The 20,093-nt window shown below is 39.6% G+C and overlaps 1 protein-coding gene across 18 annotated transcripts in view; it reads right to left on the reverse strand.

Moving 5' to 3' along the window:
• Nucleotides 1–20,093, reverse strand: part of ARID1B (AT-rich interaction domain 1B) — a 345,246-nt gene that overhangs the window by 155,392 nt on the left and 169,761 nt on the right. For 14 of the 18 annotated variants that reach the window (XM_083433948.1, XM_083433946.1, XM_083433945.1 and 11 more), the window contains one exon: nt 9,563–9,604. The exons of the other annotated variants lie outside the window; for them this stretch is intronic. In XM_083433948.1, coding sequence (XP_083290074.1) covers nt 9,563–9,604 — 42 coding nt within the window. The remainder of the gene's footprint in view (nt 1–9,562; nt 9,605–20,093) is intronic. 18 annotated transcript variants of the gene reach the window in all.

Genomic DNA, 20,093 nt, shown 5'->3' on the forward strand with positions numbered 1-20,093 from the left:
CTTCTGAACCCCTTTGGTGGCACTTGGGAGAAGGGAGCCACCTGATACTTTGAGATATTAACCTCATATACTTTATAACAAAAAGGCCTTGATAAGCTTTTAATATTAATTTGTATCATCACTATCGCTTTCCAAATATCACCAGCATTTCAGAAGGCATTACCTGGGGTGGGGGGGAATGCAGGGGTACGCATACTCCTAAGCATTTTTAGAATCTTTGCACTTTTGTCCATTTACTGTATTTATTTTTCACAATTTAAACTATAAAATGGCTATTTTCTTGAGTCAAAATTGTTGTTGTTCTTTAGTCGTTTAGTTGTGTCCGACTCTTCGTGACCCCATGGACCAGAGCACGCCAGGCACTCCTGTCTTCCACTGCCTCCCGCAGTTTGGTCAGACTCATGTTTGTAGCTTCGAGAACACTGTCCAACCATCTCGTCCTCTGTCGTCCCCTTCTCCTTGTGCCCTCAGCCTTTCCCAACATCAGGGTCTTTTCCAGTGAGTCTTCTCTTCTCATGAGGTGGCCAAAGTATTGGAGCCTCAGCTTCACGATCTGTCCTTCCAGTGAGCACTCAGGGCTGATTTCCTTAAGAATGGATATGTTTGATCTTCTTGCAGTCCATGGGACTCTCAAGAGTCTCCTCCAGCACCGTAATTCAAAAGCATCAATTCTTCGACGATCAGCCTTCTTTATGGTCCAGCTCCCACTTCCATAAATCACTACTGGGAAAACCATGGCTTTAACTATACGGACCTTTGTTGGCAAGGTGATGTCTCTACTTTTTAGAGTCAAAATTAGAGTACCCCTAAACATTTTTTTTTAGAAAAAAGCACTGGGTACATCAGTAGGAATCACCTAACTTCTGTTCATACAAGCTTATGTATCAATAGTGTATTACACTGTTTTCCTCAGTGATATTAATCAATGAAGTTGTGCAGAAATATAACAGAGTTTTTACTTACTCTGCATTCTAGAGAGGAAGCAGTCACTTTTGCTAATGAAGAGGGGCATTCCAGGAAGGGATGGAATAGCTTCTACTATGATGAACTTCAAAATAAACTAATAGTCCTCTACAAAGAGTCCATACTTTAATTCAATCGACTTCTTTTCTCACAATGAGAAAAGAATTAACACATGTAAAAGGAATCAAATCCAGTTTTTCAGCAATACTAAAAGTACTGTATTAAAAACAGTTGAATAGAACAAGGGGGCTGTTTGCTATGAATGGGAACTGTAGTCCAATGTAACTTACACAAGAAAATATAAAGTAGTTAATTCGCCTTTGCAAAAGGAATTGTCAAATACTTATTATATAAATACTATGTCAAATGCCCAACTTCCACCAAGAAATCACTTGCCCCAGAAATTATAGTGCACTCCAACTCTAATATATCTGATAGGGTAAGCGCGCGCACACACACACACACACACACACACACCACCCAATGCAAATCAAAATTGTCATATGGAATTGTATATGACTCACAGTATCCTAGGTATGCAGCACTGATAATGTCTTAAAAGACTAGCTAAAAAGAGAAGCCCTAGAAACAGAGTAGCACACAACCAACTAGTTTGGTAGAACGAGAGCAGGAAGTCATCATCCCACACACTAAAAATGTTCCAGAGACAAATGACAGCAACACTGCAGTGACTAGGGGAATAAAATGTTTGTAGTGTGATGCATATGATATAAAGAAGTCAGTGGATGTGGGAAATGTACATAAAATAGTTTGGCGACTTAATTAAAATTCACAGGATGCAAATGCCCTCGTTAAAGACAGAAGTCAAGCAGACAGCTTTGCATTGTTCACTGGAGTCTCATTTTTTAATACACCATTATAGTCAAGGGGACTGCTTTTCTGCAGACGCCAATGAAGACAAAATAAGCCCCAGTTCAGGGGAGTTTTGCCTGCTGTTCCCCATAACCTTTTCAGAGCACTGTTTCTGAAGAAAATATCCTGACTGTGCCGGCTGCTTGCAAAGGAATGTGTTCAGTTCAGGGATGTATAAGACTAATTGTCCAGTTCCATCCTTCCTTTTGCTGAAACCATAAAAGAAGCTGCAGTCTTGGATTGTGCTGCTGCTCACAAAGCAGTGTGTTCTCTCCAGGGCTGAGTGAGACCAGCTGACCATTTATTGTACCTGAAGCCATAAAAGAAGCTACAGCCTGAACAGCGAGTAGTCAGAGTAACACTTGGGTAGAACCAAGTCAAGGGCACTGGAATATATTTTCTTGTAACACTGTGAGGATGAAAAGAGGGGAGAGAAATAGCTGAGTTCAGCTGCATACCTTCAGCATCTGATGAAGGCCTATGTCATCTGGGCTGGGCTGGGCTGGGGGTACTTCTCCCAGAGTTACCACCAGGGGTTGCCCCTGAAGTGGTGAACCCAAAGGGAGTTGCCACATCGTGCTGCTGCTCTGGGGAGGAGGCAAGAGCACCATTTCCCTATTCCTTATCTCCAAGAATTTTAATCATAAGTGGTATCATGTCTTATAAGCTGGATACACATATTCTGGCTAAGTTCTCTGGTGAGAGCAGAAATTCTGTGCGGCTTATGGAATGGTCCTGACAGAGCGGTTGGGCCTTGCTCCATTTAGGTTGAGTTATGTGAATATCTTAGCCTTGCTCTTTTGCATTTTACAATTTTAATTTTTGCCTTCAGATTATTTAAATTGTTATACTGCCTGTTTTTACTGTTCTTAGTATTACTTATTTGAAAATGTTTGTTTTTATTGATTTTCCAGTTGATGCCAGACTTCTCCTTAGCAGAAGTCTACTCAGGGGACACTCCTGATGGCAGAAGAAGGGGATATGATTTTGCTAATTTCCACCGGGATGTTTTGCACCCTCCAAAAATCTCTGGAACCTCTGGGAAAGTGTGTGTGTGGCACTGGAAGATGCAAGGGGAAGAAGGAATTGGTCCAAATCATCTCTCGTATCTAGAGATTTCCAGAAATTTTGAAGCTATGAGGAAAAAATATTTTCCCGTTTTTTTTGGGGGGGGGGAATGGAAATTTTGGAAAAAATTGGGGCGGGGGTTCAGTGTGGTTTTACAAATTGTGTGAAACACAGTGTATATAAAACTATTGTGCTTGCAATAAAACAGGTAACCTACCCCTTTCCCTCAAAAGCAACAAAAAAAGCAAGAAACCATCAACATAAAAAATAATCAGATTTGCCCCTTAGCACCAACAGCAAATAAAGTTAAGATCCACCTCAATATTTAAGCTCCATAGAAGGTCTACCCTTTGAGCAGTGCTTTTCTTATTAAAAAAACACAAAACCCAGAAGACACAACATATACATGCAGTTTATTCTATCTCATTTTCTGAACTACTGCTATCATTTTCCCTTTCTTCTTCCTCTTCATTTTTCTCATGGACTTTTAAAAAACAATTTTGGAAAAAACCAGGGGAAAACCTGTTTTTTCTGGGGCTTTTCCAGGCGTTCCCAGCTCTACTTGAGGACAGCCAGGGCAAAGCATAAGGCAAATTTTTTGCATGCCAGGCTTAGAAGTAACCAACATCCAGTTACTGAATAGTATGTTGCACTAAGGCTCAAACTCCGTTTGAAAGGAAAAGGAGTATGTGTGTTTTTAAAATTGAATTTGTTATTATATATTATAAACCGCATGAAGGTAAAAAAAGAGCTTTCTAAACAGTTTACAAAAATATACAACAGAACATTAAAATGATTGATAAAACACAGATAAAAGCAGTTATTTAAGAGTATTCAAAAGATGATTAAAGTCAGCAGTGATTAAAAGGAAGTAAATCGCATGCAGCTTCTATGTGTTCAGATGGGCTGGCCCTAATGAAAATGTTTTGAGCAGTTGCCGGAAAGAGTACAGTGAGAGCACCTGCCTGGCGTCAGTCGGCAGGGAGCTCCAAAGTGTGGGTGCTGGAAGGCCGGGGGGGGCGGAAAAATGGGGGGGGGGTGTTCCCCCCCCAAGCCGCTTTTTCAGGAAAATTTGAAAAAAAAGTAGTGTGTGGAATATTCAAGGTATATCAAACTATTCCCCCCCCCCAATTTTTCTGGAAAAAAACAGCTTTGGAAAAAAATAGGGGAAAGCCTGGTTCCCCCCAATTTTTCCAGTTTTCCCCCAGGCCTTCCCATCTCTACTCATACCCTTCCTTCAGTAGAAGCTACTAGACTGGAGTGCATTATGTAGACAGAAGGAGTGTATTTATTCACATAAATTTTTACTTCAATTAAGACCATCATATCCTCCCCTGCCCCCAACTGAACCAGGTTTTAGAAATATTCTCTAATTCAATGTGGCTAAAAAGAGTTCTGTGGTAACTTGGTGGTGAAGGAGAATAAGATACACTAGAAATTACAAGGTAAGTGAATTCCCAATTTCTGTTCTGAGCAGTAAAAGCATTTGGGGAGCACAGCACGTTATTTCACTGTATCAAGGGGTTGCTCTGCACTCCCTTTGGATGCAGAAAGAACATGCCCAAAAATGATTCTGCAGCATCACCAGAAACGCTCGTAGCCTATAACATGCCTGGCATTTTTTAAAGCAGTAAATGCTAGTACTAGACTAACCTAGAGATGGAAGTTGATAGATCTTGTTTCTTCATAACTTCCCATACAAAAGTTATATTTCACCAAATACATGGTTGGTTGGTTGGTTGACCGATCAATCAATCAATCAATCAATCAATCAATTTGATTTCTTAGCTGTTCTTCATTACAAGACCACAGGCTGGGTTACAACAATACAATTTAAAAATCAAATAAAGCCAGTTCTTAGTGCAAAGTCAGTAGTAGCTCCTAAAAATATATCTCAGCTATCAAAGGCCAGGATGCAGATGGCCTTTGCTTATAATATCAAATAAAAATAATTCAGAGATCACTGAATGCAGGTTTCATATGACTACTAAAATCACAACATCTGATATAGAACAATTATTTTAATTGTGAACCTCATTAGAAAAAAATAACAACTCGTGGTTGCCATAGTGGAAATCCTTGAATGCATAACTAGTTTTTATATTCTCTAGTTCAAAAGAGAAAGGAAAAAGAAAAAGGCAAATATTGCTATTTTAATTTTTAGTGGCCATAGAACCAACACAACCTGCACACTAGGAAGCCAGTCTATGGTGGGTGTATGCATTGGGTAATATAGAGGAGCTATATCTAAAAAAGATTTATGTTTTCCAGTCTTGTCTGAGCACTTCAGATAAAACTACTGATTAATAATCAGAAATCTGTTTTCACACCTGTGCAATATTCTTGAAGTCAGCAAAGGTTGCATGCAAGGTTAGAGCAAAGGCATAATTTAGAAGAGGGTATACATTAAATACACTCATCAACAAATCAACGGAGTCAGTACTTAAAACACTCAATCAGATAAAGGTTAATTGGCTTTAATAAAACTTCACTATCCTTTCAAGATGTGAATGGTATTAGCAGCCAGCAGATGGCAGAAGCAGAGGCTGCTTTGAATGCTTTCCAGCAAAAGCCATGCTAACAATGTATGTAGCTATTTTTCTTTCATCCTAACTTGCCTTTCACAAACATGAACATAAAGCACGTATCAACCAGCTGAACATTTTCAGGTTTAGTATGCAGAAGAATATTTTGGTAACAGTTGGGTTCGTACCAATTTTCATCTTTACCCCTCTGACCTTACACATGCTATATGTATATGGGAAGAGGATGCAGCTTAATGGCAGACCACATGCCTTGCAGGCATAAGTCCCCAGGTTCAAACCCTGGCATCTGCTGGTATGACTGTGAAAGGCCCTGTCTGAAATCCTGGGAAGCAGTGTACACAAGGAATAATCAACCTGATGCCCTTTAGATATTCTGGACTATAATTCCCATCATCACTGACCGCTGGCCAAGCTGGCAGATGCTGATTGGGTACCCCTGATGTACACAACAAATAGCAGTGAGATAGTTGGACCGATTGTCTTACAAGGCAGCTTTATATGTTCCATATTCTCTCACCCTAAATTAATGGTCACCTAAGTGGGTGAGTATAAATACCCTGAGAAAAAGATTAAAGAGCAGGCTAAGCTCTAATCCAAATGTTGAGTGTTGCAATACACTAACTGAACTCCACATGAACAGTGTTCTAGTATTTCAAGCAGATGTGAGAGAACATTATGTCCACAGGGAGCTCCGGTGTTAGCAGGAACCTCTTCATTAGCTCCAGTATTGGGTTACCCACATTGCATGTGACACTGCTATTAGCACTTAAGCTAGTGAGGAAGCTCCATGTGGGCACTGCAGTTCATTACACAAGAAGAAATCTTTGGATGGGACTGAAAATACAGAAATGCATAAAAACAATTTATCTGATGAACTGAGACAATCTTGTGGCATTATCCTTCGTCTGATGCAATGATGTCTGCTCTATGCAATCCTACGGACCTCCTTGTAACACCTCTAAAACAAATGACATCCCTTGTTGTCAGGGAACTGCCATCGGAGCTGGAGGCGGAGAGGAGGCTCCAGGACGATGGGGGAGAGGGTCCCAGTAGGGAGAGAGGTAGCCCATCCACTGGGGAAGGAAATCAGCGTAACACCAGTGGAGAAGGGGGGCAGATGGGGGAATCGGAGAGGTGGCTCCAGGACTCTTCGCAGGAGACCAGCGGAGAGGGCACAAGTACTCCGTTGCCCACACCCACTTTGCGCAGAAAACTTCCGCGCAGGCAAAGGGGGAGGAGACTGGGCGTCAAACAGCTTCTATGCTGGAAGAGGTTTAAGAAACGCCCACTGACGCATTCTGCCAGCGACTGAGGCAGCCACGGAACTTGAGGCTGTCCAGACAGAAAGGGTTCAACCAGGCAACGTAGCCAGGAGTAACGGCAACTTACGCACCAGCAACCCCTAGAACCATTACACTTGTATTCCACATTTTTTTTTAAAAAAAAGAACAGACCTTAATATTATTATTTTACATATAGTGCCAGTTATTTATGTGTTTACAAAGAGTGAGAGAAGAGGTCCTCAGTGCAAGGGGGCTTACACTCTAGAAACAGACACAAGCGAGACAGCAGAGAAATAGGAGCAAAATCAAGGCAGGGGGTAAACATGGGGAAGATATGGTGGCCATACCTCCCCAGGCTTAGCTGTCATAGCATATGGGGACCAGAGGTTTGTGCCAATTTACAGAAAAAGTGGGTTTTGAAGACAGATGATAATATATGATTAATCTTCCAACACTACATTAATTCTGTTGAACGCTGTACTAAAGGTTTCTTCTCAGAGTAACTCTTTGATCTACATAAGATTTTTGGAATGAAATATGTAAAAATGCACTTCCAATAAGAGGGGAAGAGCTCAGAAATTGCCCTTTTATTCCCAGTTAGAATGCTACATTTGTTAAATACTTTAAAAGAATACTAGAGCAGCTCTATTTGTTTTTCATAAATTATTCCAAGACAGCTTTTTAGGTATCACAAGAAAATACAGGCAACAATGTTCACTTACTATGCTATGCAGTTTGTTCCTATCACCCACTCTGCTACATGCACTTCCCTCATAGTAATTGGGCAGTGTTACCAAACAGGAACTAAAGGAAGCTAGGAGATCACAGATTAAGATACCTGGGAACCAGTACTCTGTCTTGACTACAAAGAATATATATTTACAAGCAATTAAGTATCCATTCATACTGGATTGCAGGATATTGTAGGTACATAGAACTATTATTGTTCCGTTGACAAAAAGTACACTTCAAAGATTATTTAAAAAACAAACAATACGTTAAAAAGTTAGAAATTCAACTTGAAGTCATCATGCAATCTTATTAATATCTGAACAGTTCTGACTGCTTGTGATTTATTAGTGTTGGCCGATAACCCTGTAAGATGCAGCTGGTGTAGAGCATCCAATGGGAAGTTCAGTAGAAAGTGCAGTGTTTTATAATTTTCTGAAGTTTTGGGAAACAGTATCTTATACTATCAAGGCTATATTGATAGGAGAGAGCTTTGGACTTAAAAATATATATACTGAAAGCATATGAATGTACACAAAGAAAAACCAAAGTCACAACCATTCCTGCCTTGATTAAAACATACACCAGTTTTTCCATCTGTGCAAAGTTAGCCATTAAGCTCTGTTTGTGTGTGACACTGGCCAAGGGAAGTGCTTACCCCTGCAAGCAATCTACACATGCTTCCTTCCCTTTTAAAAGCACTTACCATATGCATTGGCTCATTCGTGTGTAGACTTAGTGTGCCAGCCATTTGCCCTCCTGGGTCGCTGAACTGCTAATGCTAAACATGAGCGGGTTGATGCATGTGCTAAATGCATTTAAATATGATGGGAAGAAAGTGGAACATTTACATGGTAAGCGCTTTAAACCATGGCCTTTGTCACATATAAATTGGGCCTAATACTATTGCCAACTTGCAACTTTAGCCATAAAATAATAGCAGAGCCTTCTCCAGAATGGGTCAGGCAGTGAGAGCTATTGGCTACAATAATCTTCAGTAATACTTCTGTTTACTCAGCTAGCATGAAGGATTATAGAGATGATTTTGCAAGAGCTGACCCTCCAGCTTTATTAAATATTCAGTGAATGTTCTGTATGCACGCTGCGCCTTAAAACACAAAAAAAGACAGAAAGCGCTATAGAATACCATATGTTAAATACTTCACATAACAGTAGAGCAGGGCTACTTATTTTTAATAATTTAGTTTAAATCAGTTTATCAGGTATCACAACATAATAAGGGAACAATGGTAAAGCATGCTGTCATAAATATTTAGTAACTTTAACAGTGTAAATTTGGATTTTTTCCCAGTTACCAGAGTTAATTTTGTGCATGGTTCTCCCTTATGAATTTTGAAATTCATTCTTTTCTTACTGATTGTTCTACCTTGGTGATAATGCCGCTGTTATGCCTTTCAGAAGTATCATATTATACGGATAATTCAACAGCAGGAGACTCGTGATTTAGGCTCATGTTCCCAAATTCTTCTCCCTCTCCCCATAACCATTCTCTCTTTTCACTAAGTGTCTGTATAGCCTACACACAATCTGTTTTGCCTAGGATCATCTGTTACTAAGTACGCTTAAGAATGAGATCAATACCATAATGTGCATTATCCAAGATTTCACAAATAATTGAAATCAATGTTTAAGTTTGTGAAAGTACACATAGAACCTTCACAAGATCTCTAGAATAACCTAAAATTCCAGACAGTACACATCAGAACTACCAAATTGGTCAGACATCAACCCCCTTACAACTAAAAATGGTTATCAGTACACAAATGCAAGAGGCTTATTAAACTCTAGAACTCTATGAAACACCACATTCAAAAGTCCCCTCTTTCCATTCCCCTATAACATCAGCTTTTCCAATCTGAGTCCCCTCAAAACATTTCACTTTGAAAGTAAGTGGAACACCACAGACCATATGAAATGCCACCTGCAGAGTATTAAGCCCCAGATGTTGCTTGAACTAGTGGATTTGAATCAAATATTGATACAGTTTTCGGGGATGGGGAATAATTTTTTTATGCAAAATCAAATCAACCATCCTACATTGATGACACCTAGAAAGTCAAAACTTCATCAACTACAGACCTTGAGTCCAAATGAAGCATCCTCCGAGGCCAAGACTTCAACCTGAAATTATAAGCAAAAATATCATTTCAAAGGTAGTCACTTAAAAATATTTATTGACCAGAACAACAGAATCCAAGGAGAAAATATATGCTAGAACAGAACGCATTGTGTAATCTCATAACACAAGCTGTTTAGACACAGAATAGATAGAACCAAGCTATGAATTGAATACACTCAAAAAAGCCAATCGTCATTTGGGGAAGGTCAAAAACTAGAGTTCTCACCATAATAAAGATAGCTGAAGAAAATGTTGCAGTGTTTTATATTGTTCAGGGGCAGGGAGAAGCTAGATTGGGGTATTCTGGTAGATCTCTGGATGATGTGTGGTAGATCAGCAAGTATTTCTTGACATCCAGTAAGTCAGGCTTTTTAGAATTCCTGATCTGCAGTAACTCATATGCAAATTTGTACTTGCACTTGCAGGTCATCCCAATGCTGTGGCTCATGGAGTGGGTAACTGGCAATGCACCTAATTGGCAGATAAAACTCAAAGCAGATTGTGCCAGTCTGAAGTCTGCCCAAACCTGCTGAATACTGCATTCGTGCAATATCCAGTTCAAGCAAGAAACACTGTTTGCTTCTGGATGAGGAAAAGACAAAGGGCTAAGCATATCAAGACAGTGGGCAGGTTTATTGGTGGAGTTTGTATCAAAACCTAACGAGGTCCTTCAAAGTGGTTTTCTTTTAAAAATATGGTAAGTATAATAATACACACACTTCTAAATAGCTGTCATGGGTTCATCCTCAAACTGGAATTGAAATTATGCATTAAAGTTATACATAATTGGAACCTTAAATAATTAAACAAGCACACACACAACATAAGCAGAAGGAGCACTTGTAAATTTGTGACAATCAAGAAGGTAAAATCTATAAATATATATATATATTAATACTGCTGAATGACTTTCAGCTACAAGTAAGGCTTGGACATTCTTTCTTGAATGATCTTTCCTTTCTTCCCGCCATATCTCACAAATGCATACACAGACACACTCCAACGCTAACCTTCTACTTTTGCTCTGGAAGCCCCAAACTCCTATATCCAAATTATATAAATAAATGCATAGGCCTTAGTAAATACAAGCGACAAGAGCAGTGGGAAAGAGGGGCTAATCAAGGGTGCAGCAAGTCAGCATATATGGAAATTACCCTTCAAGTCAATGGAAAGGAGTTATGAATTGAGAGCACAAGGAGCACAACTTGCCCCAGCCACAAACTAAAGCACTATTCTAATCTCAAGTTTATGAGATGTTGCCTGGCTTCAATATTCCTGCACCAACTTACATGACAGAAAAGAAACAAGAGTAAGTGGAAATCGGGCAATGAGTATAGAGTCTCACAGCATCCTGACCTGCCTTGAGCAAAGCAGATTCTGCAAACAACAGATTTGCTCTCCTGGGGCAGAGGCCGCAGCTGCTGGATTGCAAGAAACAATGAGGCATAGAAGCACAAAAGAATGTGTGCATGCTGTTGTAGGATCTAGTGAGGCCAATATGTAATTGCCAGTGATCTACTAATGCTAAGATTTGAATACACATGTTCAACTTTTTAAAGAAGTATTAACTTCTTACCATGCTTCACAATCAACTGGGTGACATGGGCTTTAAATAGGCTTGCCTGTTTTGGAAGTGCATCCTACTGATTTCAAAGACACTTACCTCTAAGTAAGTATGCTTAGGGTTTCAGCCTTATGTCCACATCTGTATTCTGGGCTGAACTCTGTAGCAGAATTTCAATTTAATGTCACCATATCTAAAAAAAGATTTCACCACCTAAATGCTGAAGCTCCACAATAGTACATGTGACTTTTAAAAGAAGGATCTGACAGGCTGCATCAACAAGGACAGGGAAAGGGGGCTGACAAATTAAAATAACCAATAAATGCATTTTGCAGGTTCAAACAAGGTGCATTCAATGCTCAAAACAACTGGCAGAAAACAGAGCATTTCATCACACTGGTAAATGTATAGATGTAAAAGTTAAACCACAGAAAGTGGGAGGGGGGGAGATCACAGGCAGAATTAGAATCAATAATTATGTTTGACTCTTTAAACAATACATCCATTTACAGCCAAGAGATGCATTAACAATATTGTCTACAGAGCAGGTTCTAATTGGAAATCAGCTAATCTGGGCAGAAAGAGAAGAGAACATTAAACTAGTTTGATGGCGTATTTTTGGAACACTATCCAAATTCTTAAATTAAAATGATATGGAACTGACTAATTTAAAATTATTAATTTAAATTTTCTCCTGTTAGACCACAGAAGCAAAAAGAGACAGTTATAACAGCAAACAGTTAAAATCTGAGTATGTTTTGTCTTTCATATTTCCTATGTGGGGCTTATGAATTTAACTCAAAAACTCAGCATGAAGTCATCAAATGCTTCTAATTGCAAGCAATTGTACAGAATAACACAGATAATGTCAATTCTTTTCTTTCTTTTTTTAAGAAAGTAAAGAGTAACCATCAAGTGCTTAGATTCAATGCCCTGATACAATATTTCATGTCATGCCAAGGACAGTCCAATAAAATACCAACATGTTCTTTTTGTTAACAGGAAATGATCCCCATCCACCACAACATACAGTTGTATCTTACTCTCTTTAATTTGCTCTTCTTGTTTAAGTTTGCTTTAAGTACTGTGAAAGCACATATGTAGTTGTAATGTCACATAGAATAAGTTCTGCTTAAACTCAAGCAAAATTACAGCATCATGCAGATTGTAGGAACTGCTTTTCTTAATAGTTTAAAACCATGCCTGGGAGGAATCACCCTCTAGTGGAAACTGCAGGGTACTTCAAACACCTTGTGAGTGTATCTTGTAACATACCTAATAAAAAAGAATAAGGACACCTCTCTATATTGTTCATCTGCTTAACGCTCGTGGAAGTGGATAATGAGTTTGGCTATCAACTGAACGTAACCTGTCACTAAATAAAGGCGGTCAGTAGCTGTTGTTGGTGCTACAGAATTGGAAACATGCAAACTTGCCATTAACAACACTAAAAGCTTTTAAACTATTTTCCCCCACAAGCACAGGTATCCGTTAAAAAATCTGCCTGCTTTTCATTTACTTTTACATGCTGATATTATATGACTGTTGGTTATCCTAGATGCGTATTTAGCTCCTTAGGACACAGACAGCAGGCGGCAATATAAACTGCTATAGATTTCTAATAGCAGCTAACATTTCTGACTGATAAAGGTTTCAGTGGACGTCTTAAGTCCTGAAGTGCTGTTGGGCCTGAAACTGGGTTAGCCGGCTCTGCTGGTAGAGGAAGAAACAGAGGAGGGGGGGCTCTATTGTAGGGACAAGGGTGGGAGGAGGGAAGGATCTCCCTTTACCACCCTGACTTCTGTCGCTTTGGAGTCACATTGGAGGGGAGAGCCTCAGAAGACAGTAGCAACTTGAACAGCAACAGGAGAGTGCAGTCATGTCACATAGAACTAGTTGCCACGTTCAGAGATGGGAGCAGACCCACCCACCACTATATACTGCATACTTGCAATCTTGATATTCCCACAAGATGAGAGGGTCTCATAAGTGAGTATGCACAACTCATTTTTTAAAGCAAGGCAGGACAAGTGCAGAAACTTGTTGGGACAGTCTCATCACTTCTGTTTAGTTCTAAACTTTTTGCCCTGCTTCTATACCATTACTTGCCACTACAAGTAAGAGCCTCTGTGTGCTGAGCAGGAGCCAGGACAGTGAAGTACCTTCCTGTTTTGATCACTGTGACCTCCAATTATGGAGAAAAGTCAGTAAATTCATGTTCAAATGCACCATTCAACAAGACAAAAATGCACTTTTCATTATTCTAAATAAAGAATTCTAATTAAGAATTTTACAAACATCCCCGATCATTTAGTTTGCATGCCACTTCTCCTACAGAATTTTAGGAAACTTCTGCTTGGTTCTCTCTATGCACATGTAAGCACATTAAGACCCAAGTGTCAGAACTTTCCAGAAAGAAGCACAAAGCAGAACACTGCTTCTTTCTGGAAAGCAAGTATTTATTCTGTCCGATTGCTAAGTGTCTAAGTAGTGTCATTTCACGTCAGTTCAACGTGGTCATGTCACCCACCGTCTTGGATTTTTATGAAACCTGGTGTACACCCTTCCCTTATGATTGAAATAAACCCCCTGAAATTCCCCCCCTCTATCTCAAATGGTTTTAATTTTATAGCGCTTCAAAGTTTCATGAAATCTGCGTTTCTGTTCCTCTTGAGATCCTCGGCCTTGCGTACATTTTATTTCTCCCTCTCCATAACCAATGATCAGATCTCTTTAAAATTTTACACAGAGCTCAATAACATGATGAGGACTTCAGGAAAAAATATACCAGCTGTGTATCCATAGCTGTGATAGAAAAAATTAATGAAAACAAAGTTGTTCATCTTAAAATTTAAACTAATACTGTATTGGTTATTATAGGCTATTATAGGTTTGTTTCCCCCCAAAAGTGCAGACTTGTTTTTAGTTTGGGGGGTATTTAAAATTATGAAAATTGAAGACTGGAATAAATTTACGTAATATTTAAAAGGATCATTGTAATCAATTAACAATACTAGCAGTATTGTAAAAAGCTATGGATTGCAGCAAAATTGTACCCAGTAGCCATTTTTTTCCCACGATGTCCAAAAAACATATATTTTTTTTACAAGACATAAAAACCCTATAAATTTCATTCTTCATCGAGAAAAAGCATGTCTTTGCAATAATTTTCATCATCAAAAACGTTTGATTCCATCATGCCCACACGCTGAAAATTGAGGTTTTCTAAACCTAGTTTTTCCACCAAAAAAACTACATTTATTTAAAAAAATTAGGCTTTTATAAAATCTTTTGAGTGCTGGTGTATTTTTTCCTGAAGGAGGAAATAGATACGGTCCTCAAAAACCTGAAACCATACAAAGCCCCAGGCCTGTATGGCTCTACAGCAGAATCCTACAAGAAATTCAAAGAACCCCTAATGCCTTACATGACCTGCCTATTTAACAACATCATAAAAGGGGGCCCCATTCCTAAAACCTGGAACTCCTCCAAAATAGTCTCTATCCCAAAATCATACAAAAACAGCCTCAAGTAGAATCATACCGCCCAATCTCATTACTAAACCAAGACTACAAGATATTAACATCCATCTTGGCTAACCACCTAAAAAAATTCCTACACAAATTAATAGCCCTAGACCAGACAGGCTTTGTCCCTGGTCACAATATAACAGACCCCATTAGGAAACTACTGAATCTGATTGAACATAGCAGGGCAACTAAACTCCCATTGATGATTATGTCCCTAGATATCCTCAAAGCTTTTGATTAGCTAGAATGGAAATACCTATTAGCAGTACTAACAAACATGAAATTTGGTCACAACTTCTTACAAACCCTCAAACAAAATGCTGGACTAAAAGCATGGACTCTGATACCATAGCAATCCAAACAGGCGGTAAAACAAGGATGCCGACTGTCTTCCTTCCTATTCATCCTGGCTCTGAAACCTCTAGTGATCTGAATCTGAACAGCCACAGGCATCAAGGGAGTGGAAATAAAAGGCAGAACCTATAAATTAGGGCTCTTTGGAGACGACCTGATGGTCACAGCACCAGATCCCATAAACACAGCAACCACCCTAACCAAAGAATTCAACACATTTACAATGGTATCGGGCCTATAAGTAAACTTTGCAAAATCTGAGGCTATATGTTTCAACACCCACATATCCAAAAAGAATTTGCCAACATCACCAGGCAAAGTGTCCCCAAACCCCATCCCCACTAATCCCTCTAGCTCACCACCCACTATTCCACCAGCACAAAACTTCCAGATAAAAACCTGGCAAGCCAAAGGCTCATATCACCTAGTAGACTTCTCCGAAAGTAACAAACCCACATCAACACAAGAAATGCAAGGAAATCTAGGGGACATCCAAATGCCCTGGCTAACACAACACCAATTACATGCCTTCTTAAACAATCCAGTAGTAAAATCAGCAGCAACTAGGCTCTTGACAACCTTCGAAAACCTCCTCCTAACAACAAAGGGACACAGCAAGGGGATGGTATCCACAACATACAAAATATTACTCCAAAATTCCACAAACCCCTTCAACGTAATCAAAAAACAATGGGAGGACGACATAGGCTATGAAATTAACCCACCCAATGGACTAGAGTGTGGTCTAAATCTCCCTTGAAATCCCTCTCAGCTAAAAGAAAAGAATTCACCCTGAAACTCACTTACAGATGGTACCTAACACCATGTAAACTAGTGCTGATACGCCCAGGAGTCTCACCAAAATGCTGGAGAGGATGCATCTCCACAGGCACAAAGCTCCACATATGGTGGGAATGTCCCAAAATCCAACTCCTCTGGACTTCAGTAATATAAGAAATAAGCGAAATAACTAAACAAGTATTAGAAGTCACCCCAGAACGGGCCCTACTGAACATCTTCCAAGATAATAATGCTCACTCACATTATAAAGAACTGATAACCCACCTACTCTTAGCAGCCAGAAGCATCATAACCAGACACTGAAGAGACCTGTCAGGAGTAAACATGAACCAATGGTATCAAACAGTATGGGAAACAGCCTTACTAGAAAAACTAACCAATAAACTGAAACTGACATGGGGACAAATAGAAGACGCCTTTATCACATACATAGCTCAACAAGACAACAACAAGAATCTGCCGACATCATACCAATCAGTATGGCTAGCCTGACCCAAAAACCCACCGTCACTCTCTCTCTCTCTCTCTCTCTCCCTCTCTCTCTCTCTCTCACACACAGAGACAAACAAATCTCACTACAGCCAACCAAAGATAATCAATCAAACCCTAGGCCACATCCAAGTTCTCTCACCACCAAGGAAATATAACAAGTGAAATAGAAAGCGAACCCACACAAGAGATGCTCACACAAAAGCCCACACATACACTAAGAAGAATAGAAGCATTACCACCCCACCCCACCCCCTCATTACCCTCCCCTGTTTTCTTCCCAACCTAATACTGGATGCAACACTAATGTTTCACAACAAATGAAACTGATCTGAAGAAAACATAACTTGGAAAAAATAGACAATGCACATATTTCTGTAAACTAAGAAATCTTTAATAAAAATTATTATAAAAAACTAGCTTACCACTGAATCCTAATAAAGAAGGGTGCAGGGTGATCTGATGCAAAGGTGGGCAGAATTTAAAGAATTTTTGGCCCAGGAATTTGTTTTGAGTGCCAAAAAACTGAACCGAGCTCACAGTCCTTCTATATTAAAAATATAGTCAAAATACTCTGCTTTCCTCATTTCAGCACTGTAATTTTGGGAAGGGGCTGTTTATTTTGTTGTTGCCATTGTTAAACAAGTTGAGAGTCAGAAATCCTTGCTTCTACTTCATTCACTCAGAAATCTGCAGGTACACCAGTAGATCCTAATCCATCTTCTGTTCACCATTACTAAACTATGTTATGAGCAGGCAAGAGTAGGTAGCCCTTATCATATTTTCCTGAGAAACTGATTCTCCCAGTCAGTATTTATCATGGTGGGGCTCCAAAAGCCCCATCCCAGCCTAAGACAAGTCCCCAAGGAGAAAAATTGCTTGGGATCAGAGGTCACAGTAAAATTGACAAAATCATAATGCCTCTAAAGCAAAATTTCACAAGGAAAAATCAACATAACACAAGGAAATAATTTGCGTTGGGTGCTTTCCCCCTCTCCCACAACTGATATTAAAAATCCTCAAATCCAAACTTGGCTTTTTCATTTGTGTTTAGTTAGGTCAGCTCCTCCAGATTTCTGTGGGAGTCTGCAAATGAGAAGTCTGCCTGTAAATTAACCCTAAAATATGACCGAGTGTTAACACTGAACAGCAATCTATAGTAGAGGCAGCTGGTGTGACAAATTAGTATAAATACTTTCAACAAAATATTTAAATGAAAAGTCAGTGTTATTTACATGAAGAAGTACCCTTCTCTGAGCTGGCTATAGAAGGTCTTACTGTGCTAGCCTTGCAAGGGGATAAGAGGAGGGGGACAAAGCTGGATTCTCTGGATGTATTTATTAGACCATCAGACAAAGGTCTTCAAAAAAGAAGGCAGAGACTTTTACTACAGTCCACTAATACAATAATTCCATTCATCTCATTCCTTGAGCTGATCGTTCAACAAAACAGTATCATAATAACTTAAGTAACAACAGATTCGCCTCTGCCTCTCACAGTTCACTCGTACTAGTAAAGTGGTCTATAGGTACAGAGGGTGAAATTTTGAATGCGCACAAGTGTGCTCCTGCAATACATATGTACATCCGGAGATTCTGAGGGGTTGCTTCAACTTTCAGTAAGCAAGAAACTGCAATTCACATAATAGTTAGCCTCTTTGGCTGAAAGAAATAAACTACTCTCGTCATGCAGTAGTTTTCGGTTGTGAATTGTTCTGAGATGTATGGATGGAGGGCGATATACGAATTTAATATATTTAATATATAATAAATAATCACAAGCAAAGGGACTGAAAAAGAAGCAGCCTTACTCTGCTATCTTTGCATGAACTGATTGCCCACCATAGCAAAAGCATCACAGGTGCCCACCACCTCTGCCACTACCATGTAGGCTTCTCAGTCAAAATAAAAAATAGCAAGCCACCAATAGCTTCCATGGTTCTGTGACAGATGAGATTTCGGCAGCAGATTAATGTTTCAGTCTAGGAATGCTAGTATGTTAAAAACAAACCCAAATGCATCACCCAGCAAATCCGTGACAAATCCATATGCTCTTGCCAGTGCTTCAGCCAACATCTTAAATGTGGCAGAAGCCATGCTATTTTTCTAGAAAAATAGGTGCCGAAACTTACCATGAATGCTTTCCTTGTTGTCATATAATGGCAGTGGCACCCACCTGAAAGGTGCCGGAACTCAGTTCCAGCAAGTTCTGAAAAAAATCCCTGGGCAGAAGTACCCACCCTCTCCATAGCAGCAAATCCAGGTCCAGCAGTAGTATCTATTAAACATATATCTAAGCCTTAACAAGAGATTTATGCTTCCCAGAACCAATCCTCTCACTATCCTGTATTCATATGGAAGGCATGTTCCCTTCTTTGTAATCTGTATCCATTTACAGAGGTCACAACTGAATGTCTCTCTTAGTGCAGGTCCCTCCAGGAATAATGTCCCATGGTGTACTTGGCTAAATGTTCCCATGCCGTCCAAAAAGAAGTCCTCAGATGATTTTGAAACACCAAACATTTCACTTCTTTTCATTCCAAGTGAAGGTGATATGGCAGGTTAGGAAATCCTTTCACCAGAAAGATCCATGGAACTGCCAAGCAATGATTGAAATGGAATGTGAGGATCTGATTGAAGACTATTAAAAAGAAGCTGTAATATGTACCTTTTTAACAAAAAAAATCCCCTTTAAAATTCTAACCAAAAGGCTCATTCTTTGAAAAGGCTTTGTTAATTAACCTACAGGGACTGGATCTAGTTTTAGAAAATAGGTTTTTTTAAATAGTACTGCCTACATTTGAGGAGTTCTATATGGGATAGGATTTTAAAAGCACAGCGGAACATTCTCTCTGATTTTCAGAATGGTACTGTTGTAACATTTAATCCATTTGTTGCCACTATTTTTGGGGCAATAAAGGAACATCATGCTCAAGGCTTCCTCCCTTACTACCTTTCCTCAGCCCTTCCAAGTCCTTCACAATACAACATCTGTGGGTGTTACACTTTTCAGTAATAGTGAAATAAGTTCTTGTTTTATTTTTGCATTTTCTATTTTACAGAAACAAATGAGTTCTTTTAAGGCAGGGTTGCTTTTAAAATTCCAGTGTGTGTTCATTCTGTAATTGGGAACCTTACTTCCAATACTCAAAACAATTTATAGCGAAATCTTCCCCAAAGGAGAACACAGCATTTATCAGTTTGCTTCTGCTGCTTGCCACTGGTGAGTCAGGGACTGGGGACAGAGCAGCCAGGACAAGGCATTTATGAAATGCTGCTATTAATTGTGTATCTAAGGCAGTCCGCTGGGGATTTCCAAACAAGAAACAGACATGAACATTACACGTTTTAAAAATAAGGCATGTGCTCATGCAACAAACCCATGGCTGGGTTTCTGACGGCAAATCATGGAGGATATGAAAGAATGAACATTGCAAACTGACTGATGGGAACAAGGGTATCTGTGCTCTGCTGCTCCTTGTTACAGATGGCCTCACCTATGTTGTTGGACTATGACTCTCTTCATCTCTGACCACTGGCCATGCTGCCTGGGACTGCTGAGAGTCCCATCTGGAGATTGACAGGTTCCCCAACCCGGAGATTGGCTCCAGGGAAAAGGATGCTCCCAAGTGTGCATCCATGAGTTGCTGGTGGGAAGTGGTTGCCACATTTCACTCAACTTTAATATCTCTCACCAGGGTGAGGCATAAATCAAAATCCCAAAAGATTGTGCTTTGACTATTTAATTTGGGAA

This window comes from Podarcis tiliguerta (genome assembly GCF_965153285.1).
Source record: "Podarcis tiliguerta genome assembly, chromosome: 3".
NCBI classification, from domain to species: domain Eukaryota; kingdom Metazoa; phylum Chordata; class Lepidosauria; order Squamata; family Lacertidae; genus Podarcis; species Podarcis tiliguerta.